This window comes from Penicillium samsonianum (assembly GCF_028829775.1).
Source record: "Penicillium samsonianum strain IBT 33392 chromosome Unknown utg000003l_segment0_segment0, whole genome shotgun sequence".
In the NCBI taxonomy this organism is placed as follows: Eukaryota; Fungi; Ascomycota; class Eurotiomycetes; order Eurotiales; family Aspergillaceae; genus Penicillium; species Penicillium samsonianum.
Genome location: NW_026643261.1, coordinates 6,469,082 through 6,494,449, shown reverse-complemented (window position 1 = coordinate 6,494,449; position 25,368 = coordinate 6,469,082). Strand labels below are relative to the sequence as shown.

Here is a 25,368-nt window from a genome sequence, read left to right as displayed (position 1 = left end):
AGCTGGTGTATGATCTTTTAGACGAAAAATGTTCTAATCCAGCCTTATATAAGGATAATTGACGTACGCCGAGACAGCCAAGACGAAAGTAGGTGGCGACAGGCGGGGTGCTGGGCAAGCTTGGCTCAATATTCATAGGATACCCGTCGCATGGCCTTCACCAAAGCAGACCAATAACACGATTAGGTGGGCCAGCGAGATATAGCTAATCCCGACTGTGAAGATTAACGTGAAGGTTTTGCCCTGATGTATCTTTTAACACGGTACGCATACCCACTAAAGTCTGCGTTTAGGAGTGTACATTGTCCAGTCGGATTTTGTTGGCAGAGATTATTTAACAATCCGAACAAATAAAGTTCCAAAAAGAAAAGCAAAGAAAAACGAACATTGCGCATTTCATCGTCTATCATCACGGCTATTTCGTAAATTTCGTCAACTCCCCTGAACCAAGTCTGTAACCCAAAAATGTGTCTCAGTGGCCACCATTCGAGGGGCCGTCATCACCAAGACACCCGTACAGTTCGGCCGAGAGATAAAACGTGTTAGATCGCTTGCCGTCCAACTTCTCCTTCATACTCACCCAGCTATGAATTCCACGACCAGCCTCCAACGGCCGGCGCTGCACGGCGCTGATAGCGTTTCTATACCTCTCTCGGTAGAGCCGAGGCGCAGAAATGGCATCCATGTACGCTTCAATGCGCTCCTGCGCTTCGGCATCATTTGCCGGGTAGCTGTCCATTGGGTAGAGAACCGTACGAGCTGCCGGCCGAGACGGATCTTTGTTCTTGAAATGGAAACAGGATAACCCAGGTTTCCCCCGGTAAGGTCCAAGCGAGCCACCAGCCATAATAGAGTAGAACAGCTCGATTGCATGGGCGCTGGAATTGGGATCCATTTTGACATGCTTTTGGGCGATTTCCGTCGCAGACGCACCGCGGTGTGCAACGTATACCTTGACTTCGGCGTCTTCTGGGTTCGGCGATAGGCCAAGCGAGAAGTAGATGGGATAGTCGTCGCCAGTCATGATGCTCTCCAATAATTTCCACGAGCTGGCCAGCCCCAAGCGCTCCAGAGCCTCTCGGGTCACGTTGAATGCGTTTTGCCTCCCCGAGGCTAGTGGATCCAGGTAAATCTTCCACTTTTCCAAGGAATTTGAGGTAGCGAAGCTGTGCCATGACGCCAATTTACCCTCAGCATCTGAGGGGAGAAACAAATCTCGAACGAGATTCAAGCGGTCCAAGGAGACCTTTGTGGGGCCATACTCTGTCGCTATGTCGTCAGTCAAGCGCGAGGTTCTTTCTTGGAGGGCGGCTAGGCTGTTTTCTTCGGGCTGGGCCTCGATCAAGAATCGCAGCTCTGATCCTCCGGTCTGTTGGGACAGAGCCAATGAGTACTCAAAAGGCGAGTGATCATTGCTCACGTCAGAAACCCAGGCCGATGTGTCCAGCTTCTGTGGTATGGCGTTTTGACACCATTCCCCCCGGAAAACCTCAAGGCGTGCAACAGCTTCTCTCGCGTGACTTCATCTTGTCCAATGGCTTTAGAAAGACGTGTAATTTGCCGACTGGCCTCGCTAATATAGTTACCGTTGATAACCTGGTTCATGAGAGCTGCAGCAGGCGCCGCCGGCATGGTAGGCTTGATTGCAGTTGTGGTGTGTTGGCATTGGTAGGCGAATTGGTGACTTTGCGTGTACAACCAGGGGTTTAATTTCTTCTGGTGTAGGAGAGCCATATCTGATGTAAAGTTGGGACTGCCAACGTATCATCAACTCTAGGATGGGGTTATGTATGCGATGGGTGTATTCAGCCGAGGGTGGGCTCATATAGGATTGGGCTGCTACTCGCAAATCATTCCTCCACCTGAAATGCGGTGTAGACAAATAAATGTGATTTTTAAACTACCTGTAACTATCAGAAATACTTTATGCTCTTCTTTACGCTTTTGACAGAGAACTTCCTAGTACATAGCGTTTGAAACAGTGAGATGAGCGCTTACTAGGTACATATAAGAAAGCCCCCGTTGGAATATAGATTTAGACAAGCATAGAACAGAATACATACAATATTTGCTACATACAATTATTCTACTGGTCCCAATAAGCGACAAGATTCCCTGTTGGACCACGTGGGAGGACAAAACGGGTAATCCTTCGCGGGGTATAATATGAACACCACTATCAGAACGAGATGAAAACGTGATAAATGTGATAATTCAGTAATGACATTGTGTGTGATTGTGCATTGCTTTACATGCTAGGGTACCTTTAGTCCTGATTTTTGGCCCCTAAGCTAAGCACTAGTACTAGAGCGTTCTGATTAGGAATATGGCCCCCATTCCAACATTGCAACATGCAGCAGGCCAGATTGGTATATTGTTCTACCATTCAACTAATCATACAATTATAAAATCTATGTTAATTCTTCAGGGCTATTTATAAAAAATTTCTAGTGATCATATCCCCGGTCTAGGTTGTGGTGATGAAACGATATCTTATACGACATTTGTAGGATATAGTGCGGAATACGGAGTACGGAGTAAGCACGGAGTAGTTTCGTGTTATCTGCAGGTTTACGGAGTATATGCACATTATATATTAAACTATAGCATATTACTCTGCAGCACTTAGATGGTTATTCACATGGGCATAATATAAAACCACCAACTGTATTAAAATGACACACCCTTACTAAAACCTGCCTAGCTTTGCCTAGCTTTGCCCAGGAGAGGCAGGGTAGAAGTAATAACGAAAATAAAAGGAAAATCCCGCTGCTATTACTAGGTACATAGGTACCAACTTAAGATAACCACCCATTATGCCGATATTGCGAATTATACCCTGCAGCCGGGTCTAATTAATCTTTCGGTTTCTTCATTTCGCCCTTCCCCCAAGAGACTATCCCTTGGAACCTCCCAACGAACAAAGATCTATGCTTATATGTTTGACCTCGTGGCTCAAGCAATACAATGGAAGGAATGAACCCCATTGCAGCCATTGTACAACCATCCGCCATAAAGCCTCCAGTCTTCGTGGGATTGGCAAGCGCTCTATGTGCACTTACTGGCAGCATCATTGCGCTACGGCTTTGGACTAATTTCACCCACAATCGAAAGCTTCACGTTGATGACTGTACGTATAGTCTTTTTGGTGTCAGTGGGAATGTTGATGGCTAGCCAAGCTTACGTTGGCAGACTTAAGCGTGCTCGCACTCCTTTTCTTGATATGGAATTCTGTCACCTTCTCCATGCTGTTTGATGGTAAGAATTTCACCAATCTGATATGTGAGCCCACAGACAAGAAGAAGTGACTAAGTTCAAAACAGTGTTGAACTCCAATCCTAACGATGTAACGATTGAACATCTTACAAGGGTATGGCTGCGATAGCTTTCTATACAAGATATTCCCTTTCATCAGGTTGTTGGCTAATATTTCCTGGCAGCTCGTTGCGGTCGGAATCGCCTCAGGAAACAGTGCAATCTACAGCGCAAAGTTGCCTCTACTTTTCATGCTCATCCGGATCTTTGGAATCAAGGATTGGTTGCGCTGGATGTGTATATGTCTCATCGTCGTCGGAACTTTAGGCGGCGTGATTACGCTGTTGTATGCGGGAATCTCCTGCAGCCCAGATCTTCACGAGCCAACTCCACCATTCTTGTTCTCGTGCGTCGGCGCCCTCACAAACGCGACCATTGCCCGTGGCTCCATATCGCTTGCCATCGATGTCATCGCATTCGTCGTCCCGATCCCAATCATCGTGAATCTTAAGATGCCGCTTCGTAGGAAGATCGGAGTGGCCTTTGTCTTTGCTACGGGCCTTCTGTGAGCTCGGCTATTTTTCCCCTGTTGACTTGAGCAAATTTACTGACTACGATCCTTCGTAGCGCCATCGCAGCTAGCGCATTGGGTTTGTATTTCCAGAAAGCGCAGTCCGAGGAATCCTCTACCAATTTTGCCAATGCTTTGCTTGTCACGTAAGTTTGTCAACATCAACATCACGGTCCTCCCGTCCCTCGCTTCTCGCCTCCACAACCCGTTCCAGCCCCCAGCGAGCCTCTCATTGACAAGCCCACTAGTGTTATCGAAAGTGCCGTCGTCCTCATGGTCAGCTGCACGCCTGCCATTCATGTATTCTGGACCAAACATGCAGGCTTCTTGCGCAGCAGCTTTGGACTGCTAACCTCATCACACACCAAGTCGAAGCTTTCGGAATCCAAAACCAACCTGGGAGCAACTACTAGCTCAAACTCAGATCGCACCCAGGTCCACGCACATGAATACGTTGAACTAGAGGAACACACGTATATGGGGAAGCCACCATATGAGTCTGAGGTGTTGAGGGTTAAGCAATACGTGTAAGATATCATTTTGAAACGTTTAGTGTATTTGGGCTTGTGTTGGATTGTCTTGATTCAAGGGGGCTCAGCCGTCTTACCCCTCTTCAATAATACAGAAACAACACGATATATAGCGCACATGTCAAACCATAGAAGCCCTGAAGCTGGGATGCGACAATCGACGTTTAGCTACGATCCTCCACATGTAACGATCGACGATGCACGACCCGCTTTTCTTACCCACTCTTTCAACGTCCGGACTCAGATCGTTCGGGGTGAAGAGTTAAGGAATGATTTCCGCTGCACTCAATAATGAGATTTTCTGTCTGGAACAGGACAACTAATGCAAAACAATGTGGACATTTAAATCGATATTCTTGGGCGAGTCGGCTGTGGGACGCCTTCAAAGTCCTCGGCTACAACAACCAGTGGGTAACGTTACATTTCTGTAGCTAGTATTCCTTTAAATTAAAAATCAAACTTTAATCAACGCATTGATTCATGTCTGCGGTAAAGCTTGGTATGCTAACTATTTAAGACAAGGATGATATTGCTAGTAGAGGGGCATCGAAATTAGTGCGTAAAAGGCCCGGGCAACATACGCATCCTCAGCAATTCGACAGAAAGCACAGGGCGCCCGTCATTAGCCAAAAAGAATGCCCAGGTGCTTTTTGGTAATTAGTTAATGTATTTAATCAAAGCGCACATATCAGATCCCTGTACGGAGGTAGTTCACCGGGACTTTCCAGATCTGGAAGGTGGTCCAGGGAAGACGGGTAGTACCCGTGGGTATCTGGGAAGTATAAACCTTGGGACACCCCACTTGGCAGATATTCTCTACACAGACAACCATCCTCATCCAATGAATATCCTGATGACCTTAATAGTACGCTATTTCGCCTGTAACAGTACCTGGTCAAATCCGGCCCTTTGGTTGTACGGAGATGAAAGGAATGTGGCGTCTTCACTGAACCCCTGCACCCTAAGTTTCAACACCCAATTAACAGCGCCAATTCCCCTACAATGGGCTCATACAATATCGACTACTTCCCAAATTTCTAGTAGGCCCACCAAACAGGGACTGGAGCCCGTGATTGCCTAATTGTCTTTTGTTTTTAACTTCCCCTCCAACCCGTTCAGGGCAGTTAAACCTACTTCCATCGCCGACACTCTAGATCTGGTTGTTTGATCTCCCAATTTCAATCATGCATCTAGCAACATTCATAGCCATTGCCGGGCTACTAATAGGCGTTTATATTGTCACACGACGTAAATCAACGTCGTCTTTGCCTCTGCCGCCAGGCCCCAAGCCATTGCCGATAATTGGCAATGTCCACCAAGCTCCCAAGTCCCACGGCTGGCAAACATATCGCGAATGGAGCAAGCAGTATGGACCCATTGTTCATGTCAACATGCTTGGACAGCCTGTCATCATTTTGTCTACGTCTGAAGTAGCCCACGAACTCCTAGCGAAGCGTGGAGCCACATTTTCAGACCGACCTCGTCTTTTTGCAAGGCTCTGCTTTCCTCGACTTACATGTGCCACAATGAGCTAATAAAAACTACAGTTGGCAACAGAGTTGGCCTTGAAAGGACTCAACATCCTCATGATGAATTACACCGATCAGTTCCGACAACATCAGAGGCTACAGGTCTCAGTGTTAAACGCGACGCCGGCAGCCGCCTATCTCCCCTTCCAGACCCTAGAATCACAACAATTAATACAAGATCTCCTCGAGAACGCGGGAGGCGCTGGTGCTGAGGTTCAAGGACATTTTCAGCGCGCCGTCGCTAGCATCATCCATACGTTGCTGTATGGCTTCCGCGTCAAAGACTACAACGACCCGGTACTTCGCACCGTTGTTAAACTCAACGAGGAGTTCTCCGATTTTATCCAGGTTGGCGCGCACATTGTTGACCAGTTCCCTGTACTTAATAATCTGCCCGGTTTCTTGGCCCCATGGCAGGCAAAGGCTGAAAATCACTACACGACTAAGTATGATTTGCGCGACAAAAACTTCCGGCGCGGCCAGGAGTCGGACGCCTGGAATATATCAAAGCATCTCAAGAAGACGGTCGAAAAGGATAACCTCGATATGCCCTTGAATGAGCTAGCGTTTGAGCTTGGAACTATGATTGACGCCGCGCTGGACGGCACCACAGACAGCTTGATCTGGTTTGTGGTGGCTTGCATGACACAAGACCAGGGCTTCATCATTAAGGCACGCGAGGAGCTAGATGCCGTTGTAGGGCACGATAGACTTCCAGTCCCAGATGACAAGCCCAACCTGCCGTACATCACCGCAATTGTCGAAGAGATATTCCGTTGGCGACCCGCTGGTCCCGAAGGCGTCCCTCACTTGAACAAGGAGGAGACTACCTACAATGGATATACCATTCCCAAGGGATCTGTTATTATACCCAACGTTTGGACAATCTCCCGAGAAGAGGCCGTTTTTGGCCCGGACCCCGACGATTTCATACCGGATCGCTGGATCGATGAGGACGGCAAATCGCTGAAAGACCTCCCCCTGCTGCCTTCGGCTATGGAAGGCGGACCTGTCCTGGGCGGTATTTCGCTCGCAATGTTATCTGGATCGTTGTAGCCCAGCTGCTATGGTCCTTCGACATCAAGGCTGGCCTGTCTGAGGAGACGGGCGAGCCTATCCCTATTGACCCTCTTGCATGCACCTACGGCTTGGTTATGCGGGCCCTGCCTTTTAAGGCTTCGTTTAATCCCCGTGGCTCTTGGGTGCGTGAAGTGATTGCCAAAAATGGTGACACTTATAGCAAGGATCATGTGGCCATGCTCAACCAAATTGGGGCGGAGTTCGCTAAACTGTAGCGGACCCCCTTCCATCTCTCTCTCTCATTATACACATGTACAATTAGTTACAATGGGGTAAACTACGGAGGATTTTGTGAAGATATGGATGTGAATATGGTGAACTACAATATGTACAAAACATCTGGACTAATGGTGCCAATATTCCACCATGAACTTTATATTACATGATAGCCTTAGAGAATAATAGCTAGAATAACATCGTCTCATTGATGGAGAATCTCCTCTGTCTAAGCGGAATAACATTGGCGTAACACGTGGTAGTTTCAAGTTAAATACGGAGTACAAAGTACTGATAGTAGCGGTTTTTTTCTCTCTGATTTTTTTGCCTTAGCTCAGCACTAGAATCCTAGCTCGGCGCTAGGCAAGTTCTAATATAGTGCTCGGTGCTGCGTATTCCGCATGTGGTTCTATATTATGCACATGTCAACAACCATGTAAGCACTACTGCACGGGCCATATTCCTGATGAGAACGTTCGTTGTGCTAGCTCATATCGCTTCCTTCATGACATCTCCAGCCAAACCATTGGCTGTTGATCATTAGCGGCGCGACGTGGCTGCTTGCCCAGGCGCGAAGGAATATCTTGATGCCCAAAAATGTGCTTGATTTCGTTTCGGTTACCGAAGTATGGCTCGTGTTGAAATGAATTGTAAGCTTGATGGTATCCCCATATCGCACAACAACTTATGATGTTTCTCGTCAGCGCAGGACCCTCGATACTATACGGCAATTCTAGTACAATATTCAATGGCTCTCAAGATGATTCCTCGTCTTACAGGGTTAAGGTTGACTTGGCTATTGGGATTATTTTCCTCTTCATTTCCCTACGATTGGTGATATCGAAGGTACATGTGCACCTTATTGCAATACTCTATGAAGATCCATGTGCTCACATTCTATAGACACCCTCTGTCTTACCACCTTGCGAGAGAATAATCGAAGAAGCAGAGCGGACAAATATTCGCAATGGACACGAAAATGCCGGCTTCCTGTCTAAAAAGGCAGGATTTTCGCCCCTTCAAACAATAAAGGCACTTCCGCCTTCCCATGCAGTATGGGATCAACTTGCTGCCGACCTACCTCGCCTAGTGCAGACCCAGAGTGTCCGAAATGCTGTCACCAAAATGCCACTGCTTGACGCATCCGCTGAAGCTTTGCCTGACATTTACCTCCAGCGGGCCGCCACCATCCTAGGAATGACAGCCCATGTGTTTGTCCGCATGGAAGGAAGCGAGCCTCTCACATTGAAATACGACGGCCATAGCGATATACTGCCACCATCGCTGGAGATCCCGTGGGCCGTAGTGTGTAGACGTCTCGGGCGATCAGCCCCAGCTCTCACCTACGTTGACGGGGTGGTATCCAATTTCACATCAACCAATTTGTCACACAGTGGCGTGACGCTCGAAAACTTGGAATTGCTCGTTCCAACCGTCGGCACCAAAGAAGAGCACACGTTCGTTGGTATAATGATTGAGATAAACGCCAAGACGATACCAATTCTCCATCAAGTCATAGAGGCACAACGATCGGTCTTAGCGAAAGATTCCGACTCGCTCAAAGACGCAATTCGAAGTCTCCATGCACTTTTACAACAGATCACCGGGGTTCTCAATAAGCTTCATGCGAACCGATCACACAAGGCTCATATTGATCCTGTCTTATGGACCCTCACTGTTGGGAATTTGGGGATTCCTTGGGTGAAAGGCATGGTTGGAGCGGCAGGTACAGCACATCCGTTGTTTCACATGATGGATGAATTTACCGGACGGTTTGAGTATCTCACTGGTATTGGCCAAGAAGCGCAAATTGTTCGAGCTACATATCCTATCCATTGGCGGCAGTTCCTCGAGGCCATGACGGAAGTGTCAGTCATGGAATACATTTCTGCCTCAAAGGATAGAGAATTAACGGACCTCTGGAAAACCTTTACATCCGCATATCACTGCAACGACGGTTTACTGGGATTCCACCGGCGAAAGGTGTTCGGCTTCCTTGCAGTCTCGTTCAGGATTGGTCGAAATACAACCATCAATGGTCTAGGACGCAAGCACAGGACAGAGCCCTGGCATGAGGTCGATCAAGAATTGGAAAAGGCTCGTCTAGAACGCAGATGTCTGGACCCAGATGAACACAGTCCCGATACCGAGCCCAGCTCGAACAAACTCGTTGTGTCCGAGCTCATAAAGCATAACTCAGAAGAAACCGGTTATTGGTTCTCTGCCAAGGGGAACGTATACGACGCAAGCACATTCATGCAAAAGCATCCGGGAGGGGATACTGTGATTGCGTTGTGTAGCGGGCAAGACATCACCGACAGCTTGAATGCAGTCGGTCATTTGACAAATTCTTCGATCCGCAATAGACTGGAAACCTATCTGATAGGGACACTGGGAAAACCGAAATTCGCCTCTTCACATGTGGAAGAGGCCTACATGGCCGCCGTTGATCTTGGCCAAAAAACAGCTGAAATGGAAAACGTGCACCGGAGAAATTTCCAGTTATTGAATGGGAAACTTACCATGCTGGACGAACCGGAAGTTCTCACGCCGAAGAAAGCACGACACCTGCTTGATGCAAAGAATAGGCTTCAGGGCGACCATGTGCCGGGATTGGCGATACTGCTAGATGCCCTACTCGATGGCATCGCGAAGTTGGACATAAACCTTGACCTTAATACTGCTCGTGCGCAAATGGTCGGTCTTCTTGCGCCAGGAACTGGCCCAGGCACTGCAACGCGTTTCTTGAACTATGAAATGGCGCTAGACATGCTGCGGAAAGACTTACATCGGTTGACTGAAGTAAAAGAGCTTGTTGCGATGGTGCTTGGGACTTTTGAAGACCCTGGCTTCACATGTTCTAAGAAAAGTCAGCTTGAACCCATTGTGGGCACACTAAATAGAGTAGCAAGTGAATTGGTTGTGCTTGCTGGGAAATGAGTTCTTTTATATGTTTATAGAAATTAGAGGTAAACTTGATGGGGTTACTCACGTTATTCACTACTGTTCTCGACTTGTTCTTTAAATGCTTCGGCAAGACATGTAAGCGTATAAAGTAGTATCACTGATCAAACAGTCATACCCTCTACCCGCAAGTTCCACATCTAATTCCTATCTCGAGGTGTTGACAAGGATGATACATCAGGGGCAGTAAATGGCAGTCTACACCATGTATATACATCGTGGTAGGCTCCAAAGCGATGAGTTTACCCTCCACCCAACACCACAGCAGATATCCACCGCTCGGTCCTGGATCTCCTCAATAGGCATAATTTGGAGTCTACTGGCTGTATCTGTGAATTATTTGAATTAGCCTCCCTGTTCAACGTCACCATTGACCATGGCCACCTCTACCCCGTTCCTGAAGAACAAAGAACAACCTCGGCGTCCTCCATACAATGCTGTTGATGAAGCCAAACAGCCTAGAACAAGCTGTCCAAGACGTGGTCAGGCAGACAATCGTGTCCCAATGGTTTACTCCTTCCGATGGCTACAAGTGGAACATCAAAGGTCCCATATTCGACAGCAATAACACGCCCGATGGCACCGTCATCCAAGTTATTCAAGTGGTCCAGATACCCGCAGTGACATTCGAGTGGACCGAACACCCAATCTTCCTAGTATTATGCAAGCGCCCATCTAGCCCAGGTGACACTATATTAGACTGGGATGGTATCATGCAGGACCGGTTCATTCATCACCTCTCAGAAAACTCAAACTCACCAGAAACGAAAAGACTATTTCCACCTATTGCTGTCGGCAAGAAAGTGAAGTTCGACCTATTCGACGGAAAAGCACAACCCGACCAAAGATTGGCTCAGCTTCACCAAGGCCTAGTCGATTTGAAAAAGGCGAATGGATCTGCACAGGTCGAAGACATGATGAACTATATCAAGACAAATGCATGGCAGTGGGTTACCGACTAAGCGGGGTTGGGCGTTGTCCTGGTGTGTGATAGCTGCTCTGCATCCATCATAGCCATTATTCACTCTGACGTCTATTTCCAACAGGCATTCCATCAAAGGGAGATGGATCTATGTGATATGGATATATTGTGTAGCAGAGCAATATAACAATCCGACCACAGTGGATTTGGATTTGGCTACAGATGTGTACTGTTCTAGGGTTTCTTCTGGTCGTGAGTTGAAACGGGGAGAATACTCGGGTTATAGACAGTCCAAATTGATCCGGCTTCTGTCCTCTTTTCTTTTAAAGTGAAAGAGCAATGTAGATTCCCAGTGTAGGTGTGGCGGCCATCTTGATAAGAAGACTCGAGAAACCGCGGGCTTGGAACGGAGAAAAAAGGACCCCAAGGGACTCCTGTGGTTAGCCGAAATCTTGAGCAGGGTATCCTGGCATGTTTCTTTGGGTAATGATACATTTACTTGCATTACTTCAAGCTGGGCTACTCATACTAGAGATCACAACTCCTCTACTTTAAATAGAAATATCCAAACCACAGTAAAATCTGAAGAAATAAAGTGCATTATACTGATATCATTCTTCACGTAATTGACCTGGTGATTATTCCATACTCTATAGACAACCATGCTCAATCTGGTATTTGCGAGGGTCAAGGGCGGGCAATGCGAGAAAACAACCCGTAGATGTATGCCACGGATTCAAGGATGGGTGGGGAGAGAGGAAAGGTATGTACATTTCATGAATGCATGCTGGAAGACAACCACAAAAACTGCGCACACGGGGATGGGAAGGGGGAAAGCAGCTGGGGGAGAAGTGGCCGATGGGAAGGCGAAAAAAAAAGAGGCGAAGAGACGTCAAGGTAGACGGCGGGAGTTGCTTTGGGCGTTGCTCCCCCCGAATCAACTGTCTCCTACCATCGAGGTGATGCTGTGCTCCTGGTAGAACAGAGGATATAGCGATGCAATCTAGTTCAAAGGAAACTCGAAAAAACATTGGATATAAGGGTTGTCCGAGACCATTCGAGATGGCCCCGGAATGCCGCAAGGTACGGTACCAATGTTCCACTGCCGACGACGCACACGTTTTCTTCCAAATGCAACCAAGAGATGAATCACAACAGCCAGTCCCAGTGGCACAGCATGCTTGATGAATGTGTCAACAGTGATGATGGAAATGGTGACATCATCTTCCGATTAAAAAAAGTTCAGATCCGTTGAACGCCGCCCAGAAAGGAAACCCTATGACCAACATAACATGCAGGCTCCAGCTGGAAACTCCCAAGGGCGGACCCAAGAGATTCACACAGCCGAATAAATAAACAGGGGGAAAGGAGACGCAGGAAGATGTGGCAAGCACTAAGCACTAGGGCATCAGCGTTGATATCTATGGCGAGGCCCAGCCACCAGCCACATCTACCCATTCGTTAAGACAGCTGCCTTGCTTGCCCTCGACATCGACAATGTCAGTGTCGCAGCGGCATCGGCAACCGACACCGTTCTCCTTGACTTGATCAGGGTTCGCCCAGTACTCGTCTTCCTCGATCCGTTTCTTCTCGTCATCGGTAGTCTTCTCGAGGTAAGGGATACGGGTGAGTTGGCGGGCCGGAGCGTTGGCTGGGCAATGCTGAATGGTAGTGTGGCGGTAGCCAAAGTCACGGAAGTAATGAATATCACTAGGCGCGAGGAGAGCACCGGCGGCCAGAGAGTGAATAGGAGCATCGCCCCACTAGTACAGTCAGTAAAAATCCCGTGGCAGAGTTTAAAGAATACAACATACCCGCTCATTCCAAAATCCTCCACTTCTGTCCATCATAGTGAAGAAGTCCTCATACTCCTTGCTGCGGAACCAATCCAGACGAGCAATCTCGAAGTTGCTCCAGAAATGGCACATGTTGTAGCTCTCGCCTTCCATGGCCTCTGGGTCCACGTCCTTCAGATTGTGGTCACCGGGGTCGGTCTGCAGGATTTCATCTGGCAGTTTGTCCTGCTTGTTCTCCACGGGGGGTTCTGGTTGCTCTGGCTGCTCTAAGAACATCTCCCACAGGCCCTTGGACTTGAGGTTGTTCTTGCGCTTGTAAGCAGCCGCATACCGGAAGATGTTGGGGACAGTCTCGCGAAGCTCTTTCACTGCAATTGTGAAACCATAGGTCTTGTTTGCCTCAGCCATCTTGAGGAATGGATCACTAGAAGTAACAAGTCAGCAGATTGACCAGAAAAACATGTCACAGTAGGTATCTTACTAGGTGATGTCGCAGAAGTACTTGATCTCGGGCTCCAAACGCCAGTACCACTCGTACTTCATCAGCAGAGGGTGCTTGTAGAAGTGTCTATCGCAGAGTTAGCTTTATAATCCAAGTCTCCTAAGTTTGCCGTTGCAGACTGACCCTGAGTAGAATCGGCACATGTGGTGGTAGCTCTCCATTCCACCGTACATGATGGCGGCATCACCCTGCTTCTTGATGCCCTCTTTGGCAACCTCATGGTCAACCCAATCAGGGAATCCCCACATGCTGTTGTCAATCTTGCCGAATTCAACCTCTGCGCTGGTGTAGTTCTTGACCGTTGCCTTGAAGTCCTCGTCGAAGTCGCCATCGTTGAGGAAAACATAGGGGTAGTGCCACCACCGGTTGAAGTGTCTCTCAATCGACTTGAGTGACTGGATTACACCATCCAACTCCTTATTTCTAGCAAGGACGACGAAGGCGGCATTGGCGCGGGGGGCCTTTGCGATTTGTTCGGGCTCAATAGGCATACAGCCCGTAGCGAAGACTTTATCATGTTTTTCGCTGATTTTTCTGTAAAGCGCGGGAGGTTAGCTATCGCACACATGACCACCGATTGACGGGGAATAACGAACCGGATAGAAGGCGGAGTTCCCGCTGGAATTAGGATGCCCCCCGGGGAGGCAGGGTGTCGGACAAAGAGGAGCAGAATAAGCACAATTACAAGACATGGAAATAGTAAAACAAGACCCAGGGGTATAGAAATAGATGAGTTGCCCTTTAGGCGAATCCTCCGTCGGAAAAAGGCGAATCTAGGATGGAGGCGGCCTTTCTCGTTTGGAGCATCTTCCAACGGCAGACTCGGCGCACTAGGCAGCCTTTTCGTGATGCGTTGGATGAAGCTCATGAGTGCGATTGTCGTGAGACCACACGAATAATTGTAGAGGTCAGCTGTCAGGCCCAAGCGACAGCACGGGGCCGTTAGGGAGATAGCGGAGAAATCGTGTCGGGGGTGTGATCAGAAGAGAACTTCGTCTTGAACGGGAAAAAAAGGTGGTGAGCACACGATCAAACCAAATTCGGTCCGTATGGATCACAGGAAGATCCGAAAGTCAAGAGATCTCGAGAAGTGAAAATGGAGAAAAATGACAGCAAAACGAGTGGCCGGAGGAATGCCTCCTTTCGTCCCCCAACTTTCTCAATCCCACGGTAAATAGATGGGAAGGGCGTCGGGAGAAACGCGGGCGACTGTGAACAGCAAGGTACACAGAAGAAAGATCGGGGACATCAAAACAGGATGAGGGTGATGGGAGAGAGAAGATGGGGGAATTGGAAGATGGGATGGGTTCCAAAGGTTGCTTGCGCCTCCCTGGTCTTGGCGAAGTCCGGTGGCCTCTCAGCTGTCACCCTGAGACGGTTATTTTACCCCTGGTTACTGTGCAGTGACGCTATAACCAGTATTGTATGGTATTTAATGGTAATCTTTTACTATTTGTGCGCTTGTACTGGCCCGGTGCTTCTTTGCTTCTTTTGGCATTTCAAGGATGTATCCTTCAAATGATGTTTCCTCCTTTAAATTTGTTTTTAGCATATTCCCTATATTTGAGGTTTACGTGGACTTGATGCTCTCTTGCATCTCCTTTGTTCTTTTGCCGGAATCATGATTGGCCTCTCATGGCGTGGCCTAGGGGGCTAGGTGATCTTAAACGGTAGTACCACTTGTATTAGCCCCCAAGCTAACCAAGAAAGCTTCTGTGCGATCATTTTGATCCCATATGCTGGGACTATGCTTGTGTTCATGTACTTTGTACTTTGTTCTTTGTACAAACTCTTGTACCTGGATCCCAAAAAAAATATCTGATGGTACAGCTTATTGTACGTAGCCCACTTGATCCACCATTGTTCGGCCCTACGAGGCAATGGCACATAATATACACTGTAGGCAATAATGACTACGGGCATGGAGACTTGGCTTTTCTGGAATGTATCAGTTGGTCAAAATGGTCTTTGTGCACATCATTCCAAGGTTTACCGGGATAACTTCAAACTCAGAGCGCTCCTGAGACGACTTGTTTCACTTGTCTTTATGTAGCCAATACAATCTGTAGAATTAGCGCATGACGATCGAGGGTCCAAACCTTCTCAGGCCGTTAGGCCCGAAAGTAGCGCCTGTAATGATTGTTAGGGACGTCTGACCCTGTCATCTGTTCGCATTCAGCCTCTTATATGTGCCTATTATTGAGTTAAGTACCTGGTACATAGTATTCTATATTTGCATTGGTCTTTATGCAGGTACTAGGTACATATGCCCACAGTCCGTTCAGGGTCTCATACATAAGATCTGCACGTGATGTAAATACAGTATTGTATTTTATGTAATTTCTTTCAATTTCAATTAATCAAATTGCAAATTTAATTATTCTCTATGGGTCCCATCTAAGGTCTGGACCCTCGCACGGCTTAATTTTCATATTGAACACATTGCTATATTGTTCTCTGTCTGTTTTTTTTCCTCTATCACTTTACACATATCTCACCTACGAGAGAGTACGGAGTAACTAACTCTAGTTAGTTAACATATAACTAACTATACATGTACGTAGTACCTAGTTACTTAGGACTATACGTATACAAGGTTTATTTTGTTGTGCATGGTTACTCGAAGGAACTGACTTCCAAGAGCAAAATATATTTAGTTAAGCACACTAATATATCACCACTTGCATATCAAAGTCATATAATTTCCCACGCGCATTGTAGATCCTAACTTGCTCGTTGGGGAAGCCAAAGGATCAAAAAGCTTGGTTCCGGGCAAGATCATCCCCATCATCCCCCCATCATCACACTCCGCATGATAATAAACTATATGGAGTCACCACCGTGGGGTTCCCCCTTTTTTTCATTTCTTCCCTTCTACCAAACCTCAACATGAATACAGTGCTGACGAGGCCCTCATTCTCTGAGGGCAGAACCCCGATAATCAAAGTCCCGGAAGCCGGCCCCTCATCTCATTTCCGAGGGCCTCACAACAGCGGGACTTTGGATCCCTTTTCGCCAGTCAACGAAAATGGAAGTTTCGAATTCGATCGAGTCTTGAAGACAGGGAGAGTCTGTCGCCGAGTCAAACACAAACATGTCTTTCGCGCCTCATGGAAACCAGCCTACCTCGTCCTCCGACCGAACCTCCTTTCCGTATACAAGGACGAGGAAACCACCCGCCTCCGAGTCTCCATTTCCCTCTCTGAAGTGACCGCCGTTGCGCCCGTCAAGTCTCCGCGATCGACCCGGCGGCATGTTTTCGGTGTCTTTACCCCATCTACGAATTACCGCTTCGAAGCCCTGTCCGAACGCGATGCCGAGGACTGGATCGATCGCATTCGTGCGGAGACCCCCGGCGACGAGGACGAGCGAGCTTTCCTGGCTTTAACCAGAAAGCGCGAAGCCCCCGCGATCCATAAACAGCTCGTTGACGAGACAACCGATCACTCTGACTTCGATCACACTGGCCGCGCCAGCTCTCCCGAGCCACGCCACCCACTGTCGCCACGCAGCAAAAATACCCAGAGACTCCCTTACATCCAAGATTACTCCGGCAACGAAATGACTTCTTTTTCAGAGTTCTCCGATGGACCTGCGCCAGCACGCAACAGCCACCTACGATCTATGCCCTCCATCCATTCATTGTCCATTTCAGCACCAGAGGATAAAACAGTACCCCGGCCATCATCATCTCTACCCCGAGACACCAGCAAACAAACAGACCTGGGCATCCTGCGTGACCCAGAGCGGGTCATCTGTCAGGGATACCTGCAGGGGCTGCGCATCCAAGGGACCGTGCGCCAGTGGAAACGACTCTGGGTTGTGCTTCGACCTAAGAGTCTGGCCTTCTACAAGGACGAAGCGGAGTACGCTGCCATCAAGATCATTCCCATGTCCCAGGTATTTGATGCTGCAGAAGTGGATCCTTTGTCGAGATCGAAGACGTTTTGCATGCAGATCATCGCCGAAGAAAAGACCTATCGACTTTGCGCTCCAGACGAAGAGTCTCTCGCGCGCTGGCTAGGCTCATTGAAAAGCATTCTCGCTGCGCGCAGGAGATTGGATCCCACTCTGGGCACTTCTGTATAATTCTACACCCCCGCCCGCTCTATGGAGTGGAGCCTGTCTTTTACTCTACCTATTCCTGTTCCCTTCACTTCATATTCCCTACCTCTCAGCGACCCCCTTTCTTTGTCTCTTACCTTTTACCTCTTTTCTTTCAATATACCCAGGTTGGTGATTTCGTTTTGACTACTCTTCTCGTGGTGAGCTTCGGAGTCTTCAAGGAACGGATTGGCGTTAGTACCTTCGTGCACATTCAGTGGGCGAAGGGGATTTCTTTTTCATCACGAAGCTACCCAGCTTTTTTTCTGTCTTTCATTTCTCCAACACCTTGTCTCTTGATTTCATTTATCGAGTCGATGCATTCTCATTGCATCTATGCTTCTTTCTCACTGTCGAGTCTGGCATTCTCTCTTGTCCGTCGTCTGTCTTCTTCCATTTCAGTGTCTATATTGAGCACCTATTATGTATCATATTGCTTCAGGCTGTAGTACTCTAGTGCATAATTATAATACAAGTGAGAAACATGTATTATTCGAATTTCCAACGGGAGAAGTTGACCCTATACGGTGCTCCGATATGTCTATCTGCTGTTTCCTTGATCTAGTTCAATTCGATGAAACACAGTCACCGTAGATTTGATTCATACAATGGCTCGGGGCTATGCAATGCATGATGCCAACGAATGAAAACTAGCGCAGTGGCGTAGGCTGTCGTGAGAAATTTTATGGGTGCCCTAATAGGTATATACAAGCGCCCAGTTATCCATTGGGCAGGAATGCCTCAAATAAGTAGTGAGGAAGCCGAATTATTTCCATTTCTCATTTTTCCGCGCAAACCGCTCTATTACTATACGAACAGAACAAGAAATGCCGGAGTCTCTTATTGAGCATGAGGTAACTGGTAGCCCACGCCAAAAGGGATTCAAGACATACAAAGATTACTACCAGTCAAGTTTCCCCTTCGAGAAGGATCTTGATGACCGATACTTCAAAGAACAGGGACAATCATCCGAGAACCCAGGTGGTTACATGCAAGCTGGCTCGATCACAATGGTAGACATTTCTGCAAGCGGTTCTGTCTTCCCTCCGCATAGGTTTCCCTTGCTGGAGGGGGGACCAATAGATCCTAGGCATCGGGAGGATTTCCAACGCGCTACACGGTGTCACGGCAACGGCCTCCGCACTAGAATTGTTATATCTGACTATTGGAGACATACAATCTTCTACGATTTCTTTGCTCTAGAGTATGGTTTGGACCCAGAGCTCTTCAGAGCAATTTTTGGCTATTTCAAACGCCTCGATGGAAATATATTCGACCCCCGCAGTGTGACTGCTTTCCTACCGTGGGATTCCTGTTCGAAGGACAAACCCGAGCTTTTCAATCTTGGCTATGGACGATTTGCACTCTGTTTTGAGAGGGAGTGTGGAACGACGGTGAAGCATGATTTAAACATTGTGTTCAGTAAGTTCATATTCGAAAAGATGGGGTAATGAACTAAACCTGTGACAGTTTTCTGGACTCCCCCAAGACGGTGTCGAGATGTTCAAAACGATATTCCCATTCCTGCATCGATTTTGCGCTCTCATTTTCGCGTTCAGAGTCGATGGGACGTGACCGCAGAAGACCGACCTTCGGCCATATTATCTCGGTATGTCCTCAGTGATTATCACGACTATTATAACGACTACAAGGTTTTCGTCAATCTTTACAACACCCTTCTACTTAATTGGCCTTACGATCGAGTATTGGAGGCCAACCTGAACGCGATGCTTTTTCTGGCACCGTGTTTAGATTTCAAGTTTGCAGAACTATATACCATCTCCACGCTTCTCAGTGAAAGTCACGGAACCAACCGTGAATCGCTACATACAGCATGGCGAGCTCTACGGGCTGACATTGAAGCAACTGCTGCAAGCCGATATAGCTGGGATAGGTTATGGGATCCCACTGGAGATCCCCAGCCTAGGGATATGTTTGCGATTGACCATGACCATGCCATGGAATGTGCTAGAAGGATGGAGTCCCTCATCAGAGATGAGCAGCAGTTGGAAGTTGGCAGATTAAGCTTAGAGGAGTCAAAAAAAGCTATTCAGCAAGCAGAGCTTGGGATCAAAGAGGGAAAGCGAATGAAGATGCGTGAGTGCTATCCAAACCATCCATGGATACTACTCAGAATCCAACCCTCAACCTAACCATTACATTATCTTTAGTCACTATAATTGCCTTTGTTTTCTTGCCTGCCTCGTTGTCAACCTCCGCTTTTGGCATGAACCTACGAGAGCTCAGCACCCCATCGGTCTGGGTATTCGTGCTCACAACAGTAGTGATATTCTCAGTGTCATTCTTGTTATGGTTCACAATCTATCAATTCAACCTCGCCATTCATGCTCCACGGTCCCAGAGGACAATGGGCGAAGGACCACCTCTCTCTAAAAGATTACATTGTCTGTTTTGGCTTATCCGCCACCGCCATATTATCTTCTTATTCCGCTCCGGCATTGCCATTTCGTTGCTGTCCGGTGGCAGGATTGGGTTTCTACCAGCATGTCAAAACAAGGATTGCAGCGCGAGATTAATTCCCAATCGACTAGGTTTGGATATTGCTGAGCCACACGATCCAAATCGGCCCTGGGCGTATGTCACGTATCATATGTTTGTGCACGGGGGAGATTGGACGGCACGGCCTTTCAGTGGTGTCATCCTAAACTATAGGAGTGTAGGGTGATAGTTGATTTGGCGACTTTTGGAATCACAATATCCCATACGATAAACATATGATGTTTACCAGAATAGTGAACCAATATCAAAGTAGGAGGGGAAATAGAGAGAGAGCATGTGCTGCGTAGGCAATTCAGTACCATCGAACCCTTCGGGTTTTCCCATGGACATAATTATGGAAGTCCCGAGTCAAGGTTTTTCTGTCTTTCATTTCCCCAACAACGTTGTCTCTTGATTTCATTCATCGAGGCGATGCATTCTCATTGCATCCATTCTTCTTTCTCACTGTCGAGTCTAGCATTCTCCCTTGTCCGTCGTCTATCTTCTTTCATTTCAATGTCTATATTAAAGCATCTATTATGTATCATATTGCTTCAGGCCCTAGTACTCTAGTGCATAATATATAATACAGATGAGAAACATCACGTTCAACCCTTTCCAGCGAGAAACCCTTTGCAGTGCTCCCGGATGTCTACCCTGTTCACTTGATATAGTTCAATTTGAGGAAACGCTGTCACCATAGATCTGATTCATACAGTGGAATTACCCTACAGCCCAATGAGTCTAAAGACGATATCGGTGGCTCATCAAACCCTGTGATGTTTATTTTCCCTTTCTCTCTCGGGTACTACCTATAAACATGCGGCTCTATAGTTTTCAAAACTTAATCTTCAAGGACCACCCTTCACAGATGCCCCGAGCGAGAATGAATGCTACCGTGGCCGACAGATAAAGCACACCACCAAAGCCTATGAGGCCCCCATATTCGCCGCCACTCCTTTCCTGAATGGCCCCCGCAATAGGAATTCCTACCAACGTGCCAATACTAACAATTGTGAATGTTGTCCCGTTCCGCTTCCCATAATCCTCGGTGGCGCACACTTGAGAGATGCACACTGGAGTCAGGCTGATAGCGGCACCACTCCAAAAGCCAAAAAGTACAGCGTAACATATGATAGCGGGCAAGTTGCTGCCAGCTTTCAACCACAATGCAAGTGTCAAGATTGAGCAAATCAAAGATGTCAACACCATCACGTTAAAGCGACCCACTCGATCAGCTACTAGTCCCGGCAAAAACCTTCCTGGGATAGCACCAATATTCAAAATCGGAATCAGGAGATAAGACATGGTGTCTTCTACACCAACGTATGCTCCATAGGAAGCAATATAGGTGATTGGGATGAAAACAGCGAATTCAACCAAAAAGATAGCCACGGTCGTAGATGCATACTTGATATCCTTTAGTGCGCGGAAATCAACCGACGCGCCGGCTTTCTTGTTTGGAGGCAGTCTTGTCTTCAGCAAAATACAAGCAAATGTACACAGTACCGCACACAAAAGCGCAATAATACGTATTGCCCAGCTGAATCCAATCTTAGGAGCGGCAAAGATGATTATCAAAGGAAAAACAACTCCCCCGATGCCACCTGCTGTGCACGCTACACCTGTTGCCCACCCGCGGCGGATATTGAACCAATGTCCCACAGCGGATACGGCTGGTGTGAAAAGCGTGCAGGCAGAGACCCCCCGAGGACACTGAAGGATAGGAAGATCTGGTAGTACTCTAATCACATTAGGGACCGGTTAAACATTAACAATGACAGAGAACATACCTTCACTAAAGCTAAAGCACACCAGGGACATGACCATACCGATAGATCCTGGGATGATCACATAATTTGGACCAAATATGTCGAAGATCGGCCCTTATCTTGGATAAATATATGCAATCATACGAAATGGTAGGTACTTACCAGCTTGGGCTCCTGCGAGATATAGGAAGAAGCCGTATGCACCGAATATCCAACCGGTGCTCGACTCGGAATAGTCTTTGAGTTGGTGTGTGCTTGTCCAGGCATGCAGAATACCCAGACTGTTTAATAGCCCCATCGAGGGGACCATCGCACACCATGCTCCCAGTACGACGGACCATGCTTGCAGACCTCCTTCTGGGTAATCGTTGTCTTTCGGGGGCTCGAGACTATCGGATGCAGGAGTGATATCCAGTGCTTTTTGGGTTGAAAACATGTCCATCAAGCTGGTCTCTAACCTTTAGTGTATTAATGCCGTGTTGAGTATAGAGAAGACAGCATTTATATCGGCTGTCTAGATCTTGGACAGACCGAGAGCCCTACACTATTCCAACATATTTTTATCTAATTCGAATTTCGGAATCAATTTTGATACTTTGTATAGAGCGACCGGCCAAATCGAGCATTGATTGGACAGTGTTGTTAAGCTTAGAAATACTCGGCGAAATCAGTTGGTGATTGGTTCAATCGGTATGATGTTCGGCGAACTCGAGACTGTCCCACTATTTTCAGAATCTAAGTACTTTTTTGTCGCTAATCATATGGTTTTTGCCATTTATTCGATCAATTCGAAATTCGGTGTAGGTTTGTTAGGCCGACACACGCCTTCCTGCGACACCTGGTAGGTAGAGATGTCCCCCAGACCGAATCAGCTCACGAGTTCACCGAAGCGTTCCGGTTCCACACCCGAACTATTTCAAGATTACCTACCGAACTAGATACATTCGCCGTACTCTATATTTGCTCGCCGGTCTCGCTTTACTCCTAGCTTGACTAGTCTAGCCATGGAGTCGCCCATGCAAAACCCTAGGCAACATCGAGATACTGGCCGTCCCTATCGATCTAAACGTCATCCGCCATGCGACCAATGTCGCCGCAAAAAGCTTCGATGTGAAGCAGATGAAGGAAAAAGCTGTCAACGTTGTCAATCGAGATCTTCACCCTGCAGCTTTACTCTTTCCCTCCATCCATCATTCCTACCTCGTTTTGGATCCCTGTCAGATCACCAAGAGGCTGAATATGGAAATAGCGAGAAAGCGTCTCCGGCGACTGATGTTGATCAATTCCAGACAATGCAAACACCCACCGGTTTTGAATCAACGATAAATTATGACTCAAATCCAATTAATGACCCAGCCGGTGATTTCCTTCTCCCGCTACAGCCAGCCTATCCCTTACCGGAGAGGCCAATGCCTCAGGCTATCCAAACACTAGACTATCTCAAAGGCGTCTCATCGCAGCTCATTGGTGCATCTGGTGAATCAGATCCATGGCTGTTGCGACATTGCAAGTTTGATGAACATGGTTTTCTTCTTTTCCATCAGGTTCATTTCCGTAACGCTGGCGGCGTGCCGCGGGATGAGAAGATTCCTGTGCATTTCCTCGTCACAGCGGATGAGCTTTATGATGCGGCCAAAGAGACGACGAGGTATCCAAGCATCGGATCTCGGAGAGACGAGCTGAATTCGTTGGTATCTCTCGAGTGTGGGCAGAGATTGGTTTCGCTGTACGTCGTCGTCGTTCATTTGCATATATTCCGTTATATTTCAGATTGTTTGTTATTTATATATTTTTGGTTGATCCACAGACGATATTTCACAAAGCCATTGGCTGATTCCTCGCAGCTTCTTGAGATTCATCTTCCCAACTCTACCCATCATATCGCGGTCGAAGTTTGGAATCACGCCTTCACACCCAATCCCCGACACAAGCATCCTACAAAATATACCAGTACATCTTCTAGCGGCCATCTACGCATTGGCCCAACCATTTACCAAATTTGACGAGTACCTGAGTATTATAAATGCATACACCACGCCACCGACAGACAGATTATGGCGAATCACTTTCGAGATGATACTTGAAGAAATCCATACACCACACTTAGCAACCCTGCAGGCAGGACTTCTATACCTGCACAAGCAACAACAGGGAAGTCAAAGTGCCGTCGCCGATAGTCCTTTGGTGTGGTCATTTGTCGGAATGTTAGTTGGTCTAGCAACCTCACTAGGCCTCCAGTTAGAGTGCCGACCAATGGGTCTGCCCGCATGGGAACGCCGACTGCGCAGAAGACTTTGGTGGGCTCTGTACGCCGAGGACAAATGGCGAAGTCTGCTAATGGGTCGGCCCCCGTATATTCGACATGATGAATGGGATGTGACAGATCTCGACGATGACGACTTTCGCATCGACACTGAAGTGTTCTCGCCGGACAATCAAGCCCGGGAGGTTCTTTGTGCACTTCAATTCCAGGGCTTTGCACGTCTATCCTGTCTCGCCGACGAAGTCCAGCATCGTCTATTGTTAGCCCTCCCACAATAGCACAAAATCCAGTGTTAGCATGCTAATCCAAGTGCCAGTTCCCTGCGCGCCGCCCAACGCCTATCATCCAACTTCCCCGAATCACTCGCAACAGCACGCTCCCTCCTAACCAAGCTAAAGGAATGGTATTCCCACCTCCCACCCAGCCTCCGCCATCAAAACAAACCCTTCCCCCAAAACAACCAATCGGACTGCCTGCATTTCACCTACATTCTGCTCGAAGTATTCATCTTCCGCGCCCTCCTCAGACCAATGGTCCGCTCCGCAGCCCCACCACGCCTCTTCGAGGAACCCCAAGATAGCCTCGAAACCATGGTAGACGACTACATCGCACATATAATTTCCGCCGAGGAAATCGACCCCGTCCCCGCAATAGACAACGACACCGGAAACGCAGTGCTCAAAGCAGCAGAGAACTGCGCCGCAAGTATGCTTCGCTCCGTGCTGCGAATGCCCTGCGATCTATCCGCATTCTGGTTCTCGTGGTGTCGAATCGGTTTCGCGACTGTTTCCAGCTTCATGATGCTTCTCGTTGTCCAGGCCCCGTCAAAAGAACATGCCGTTCGCGCCCGGGGACTGGTAGATATGTGGCGGCAGGCGCTTGTTCGGGGTCAATGTCAAATGATGGATCTTGCGCTTGTTAGATTGAATGGGCCGCATTGGATGGGCCTGACTAGGAATTTTTTCTTGCCAACCCATGTGCGGGAGGCAATTGAGTGTACTGGAGAGTAATGAATATTTGAGACATACCTATCCTTGATCTGAAATCCGGTGTATATGTCCATATATATACCCAAAACACTATGAAAATACCACCATTCAAACTTGGATTTCTAACTATTCTGGATATTTCTTCAGCTGTCACACATAGGGCTCGGAGGTGTGATTATAAGTTTATCTCGGTTAAACCAAGCTTTTGGTCGGCCTTGGCTGAAACCCCCAATCTCAAATGTGAAAGATCAGATATGTGATTATATGGGAATTGTTTTTAAAGTTGATTAGAACTCGGCAAATCATCCATCTACAACTGGATGACAAATTTTGCCGAGAGGTCGACCAAAATGCATGCGCAGAAGTAGAGTTAACG

General features: G+C 47.7%; 10 protein-coding genes across 10 annotated transcripts; 7 read left to right on the top strand and 3 right to left on the bottom strand.

Annotated features, from left to right (window-relative positions):
- Positions 1-472: 472 nt before the first annotated feature.
- N7471_006135 (uncharacterized protein) lies at positions 473-1,734 on the bottom strand (the record flags this gene model as incomplete). The annotated part of the gene is made up of 2 exons (XM_057278854.1): positions 473-1,450; positions 1,471-1,734. 2 exons carry the CDS (start codon positions 1,732-1,734, stop codon positions 473-475), a joined length of 1,242 nt encoding a protein of 413 aa, XP_057138464.1.
- A 1,233-nt stretch (positions 1,735-2,967) lies between these two features.
- Positions 2,968-4,703, top strand: N7471_006134 (uncharacterized protein; the record flags this gene model as incomplete). The annotated part of the gene is made up of 6 exons (XM_057278853.1): positions 2,968-3,130; positions 3,193-3,258; positions 3,324-3,370; positions 3,441-3,820; positions 3,883-3,972; positions 4,075-4,703. The coding sequence occupies 6 exons, from the start codon at positions 2,968-2,970 to the stop codon at positions 4,355-4,357; spliced, it is 1,029 nt and encodes a 342-aa protein (XP_057138463.1). The 3' UTR covers positions 4,358-4,703.
- Positions 4,704-5,540: 837 nt separating this feature from the next.
- Positions 5,541-6,941, top strand: N7471_006133 (cytochrome P450; the record flags this gene model as incomplete). The annotated part of the gene is made up of 2 exons (XM_057278852.1): positions 5,541-5,846; positions 5,904-6,941. 2 exons carry the CDS (start codon positions 5,541-5,543, stop codon positions 6,939-6,941), a joined length of 1,344 nt encoding a protein of 447 aa, XP_057138462.1.
- A 914-nt stretch (positions 6,942-7,855) lies between these two features.
- On the top strand, positions 7,856-10,121 carry N7471_006132 (uncharacterized protein; the record flags this gene model as incomplete). Its single annotated transcript, XM_057278851.1, has 2 exons — positions 7,856-8,027; positions 8,085-10,121. The coding sequence occupies exons 1-2, from the start codon at positions 7,869-7,871 to the stop codon at positions 10,119-10,121; spliced, it is 2,196 nt and encodes a 731-aa protein (XP_057138461.1). The 5' UTR covers positions 7,856-7,868.
- A 458-nt stretch (positions 10,122-10,579) lies between these two features.
- N7471_006131 (Cytochrome b5) lies at positions 10,580-11,107 on the top strand (the record flags this gene model as incomplete). Its single annotated transcript, XM_057278850.1, has 1 exon — positions 10,580-11,107. The coding sequence occupies one exon, from the start codon at positions 10,580-10,582 to the stop codon at positions 11,105-11,107; it is 528 nt and encodes a 175-aa protein (XP_057138460.1).
- Positions 11,108-11,647: 540 nt separating this feature from the next.
- N7471_006130 (glycosyltransferase family 15 protein) lies at positions 11,648-14,651 on the bottom strand. Its single transcript, XM_057278849.1, has 5 exons — positions 13,962-14,651; positions 13,489-13,899; positions 13,345-13,431; positions 12,882-13,287; positions 11,648-12,830 (listed from the first exon to the last, which is right to left on the bottom strand). The coding sequence occupies exons 1-5, from the start codon at positions 14,231-14,233 to the stop codon at positions 12,489-12,491; spliced, it is 1,518 nt and encodes a 505-aa protein (XP_057138459.1). The 5' UTR covers positions 14,234-14,651; the 3' UTR covers positions 11,648-12,488.
- A 1,603-nt stretch (positions 14,652-16,254) lies between these two features.
- Positions 16,255-17,454, top strand: N7471_006129 (PH domain-containing protein; the record flags this gene model as incomplete). The annotated part of the gene is made up of 1 exon (XM_057278848.1): positions 16,255-17,454. The coding sequence occupies one exon, from the start codon at positions 16,255-16,257 to the stop codon at positions 17,452-17,454; it is 1,200 nt and encodes a 399-aa protein (XP_057138458.1).
- Positions 17,455-18,296: 842 nt separating this feature from the next.
- On the top strand, positions 18,297-20,155 carry N7471_006128 (uncharacterized protein; the record flags this gene model as incomplete). The annotated part of the gene is made up of 3 exons (XM_057278847.1): positions 18,297-18,891; positions 18,940-19,566; positions 19,641-20,155. The coding sequence occupies 3 exons, from the start codon at positions 18,297-18,299 to the stop codon at positions 20,153-20,155; spliced, it is 1,737 nt and encodes a 578-aa protein (XP_057138457.1).
- Positions 20,156-20,805: 650 nt separating this feature from the next.
- On the bottom strand, positions 20,806-22,176 carry N7471_006127 (putative oxalate/formate antiporter; the record flags this gene model as incomplete). Its single annotated transcript, XM_057278846.1, has 3 exons — positions 20,806-21,701; positions 21,762-21,854; positions 21,903-22,176. 3 exons carry the CDS (start codon positions 22,174-22,176, stop codon positions 20,806-20,808), a joined length of 1,263 nt encoding a protein of 420 aa, XP_057138456.1.
- Positions 22,177-23,032: 856 nt separating this feature from the next.
- On the top strand, positions 23,033-25,013 carry N7471_006126 (fungal specific transcription factor domain-containing protein; the record flags this gene model as incomplete). Its single annotated transcript, XM_057278845.1, has 3 exons — positions 23,033-23,466; positions 23,585-24,262; positions 24,320-25,013. 3 exons carry the CDS (start codon positions 23,033-23,035, stop codon positions 25,011-25,013), a joined length of 1,806 nt encoding a protein of 601 aa, XP_057138455.1.
- Positions 25,014-25,368: the final 355 nt, after the last annotated feature.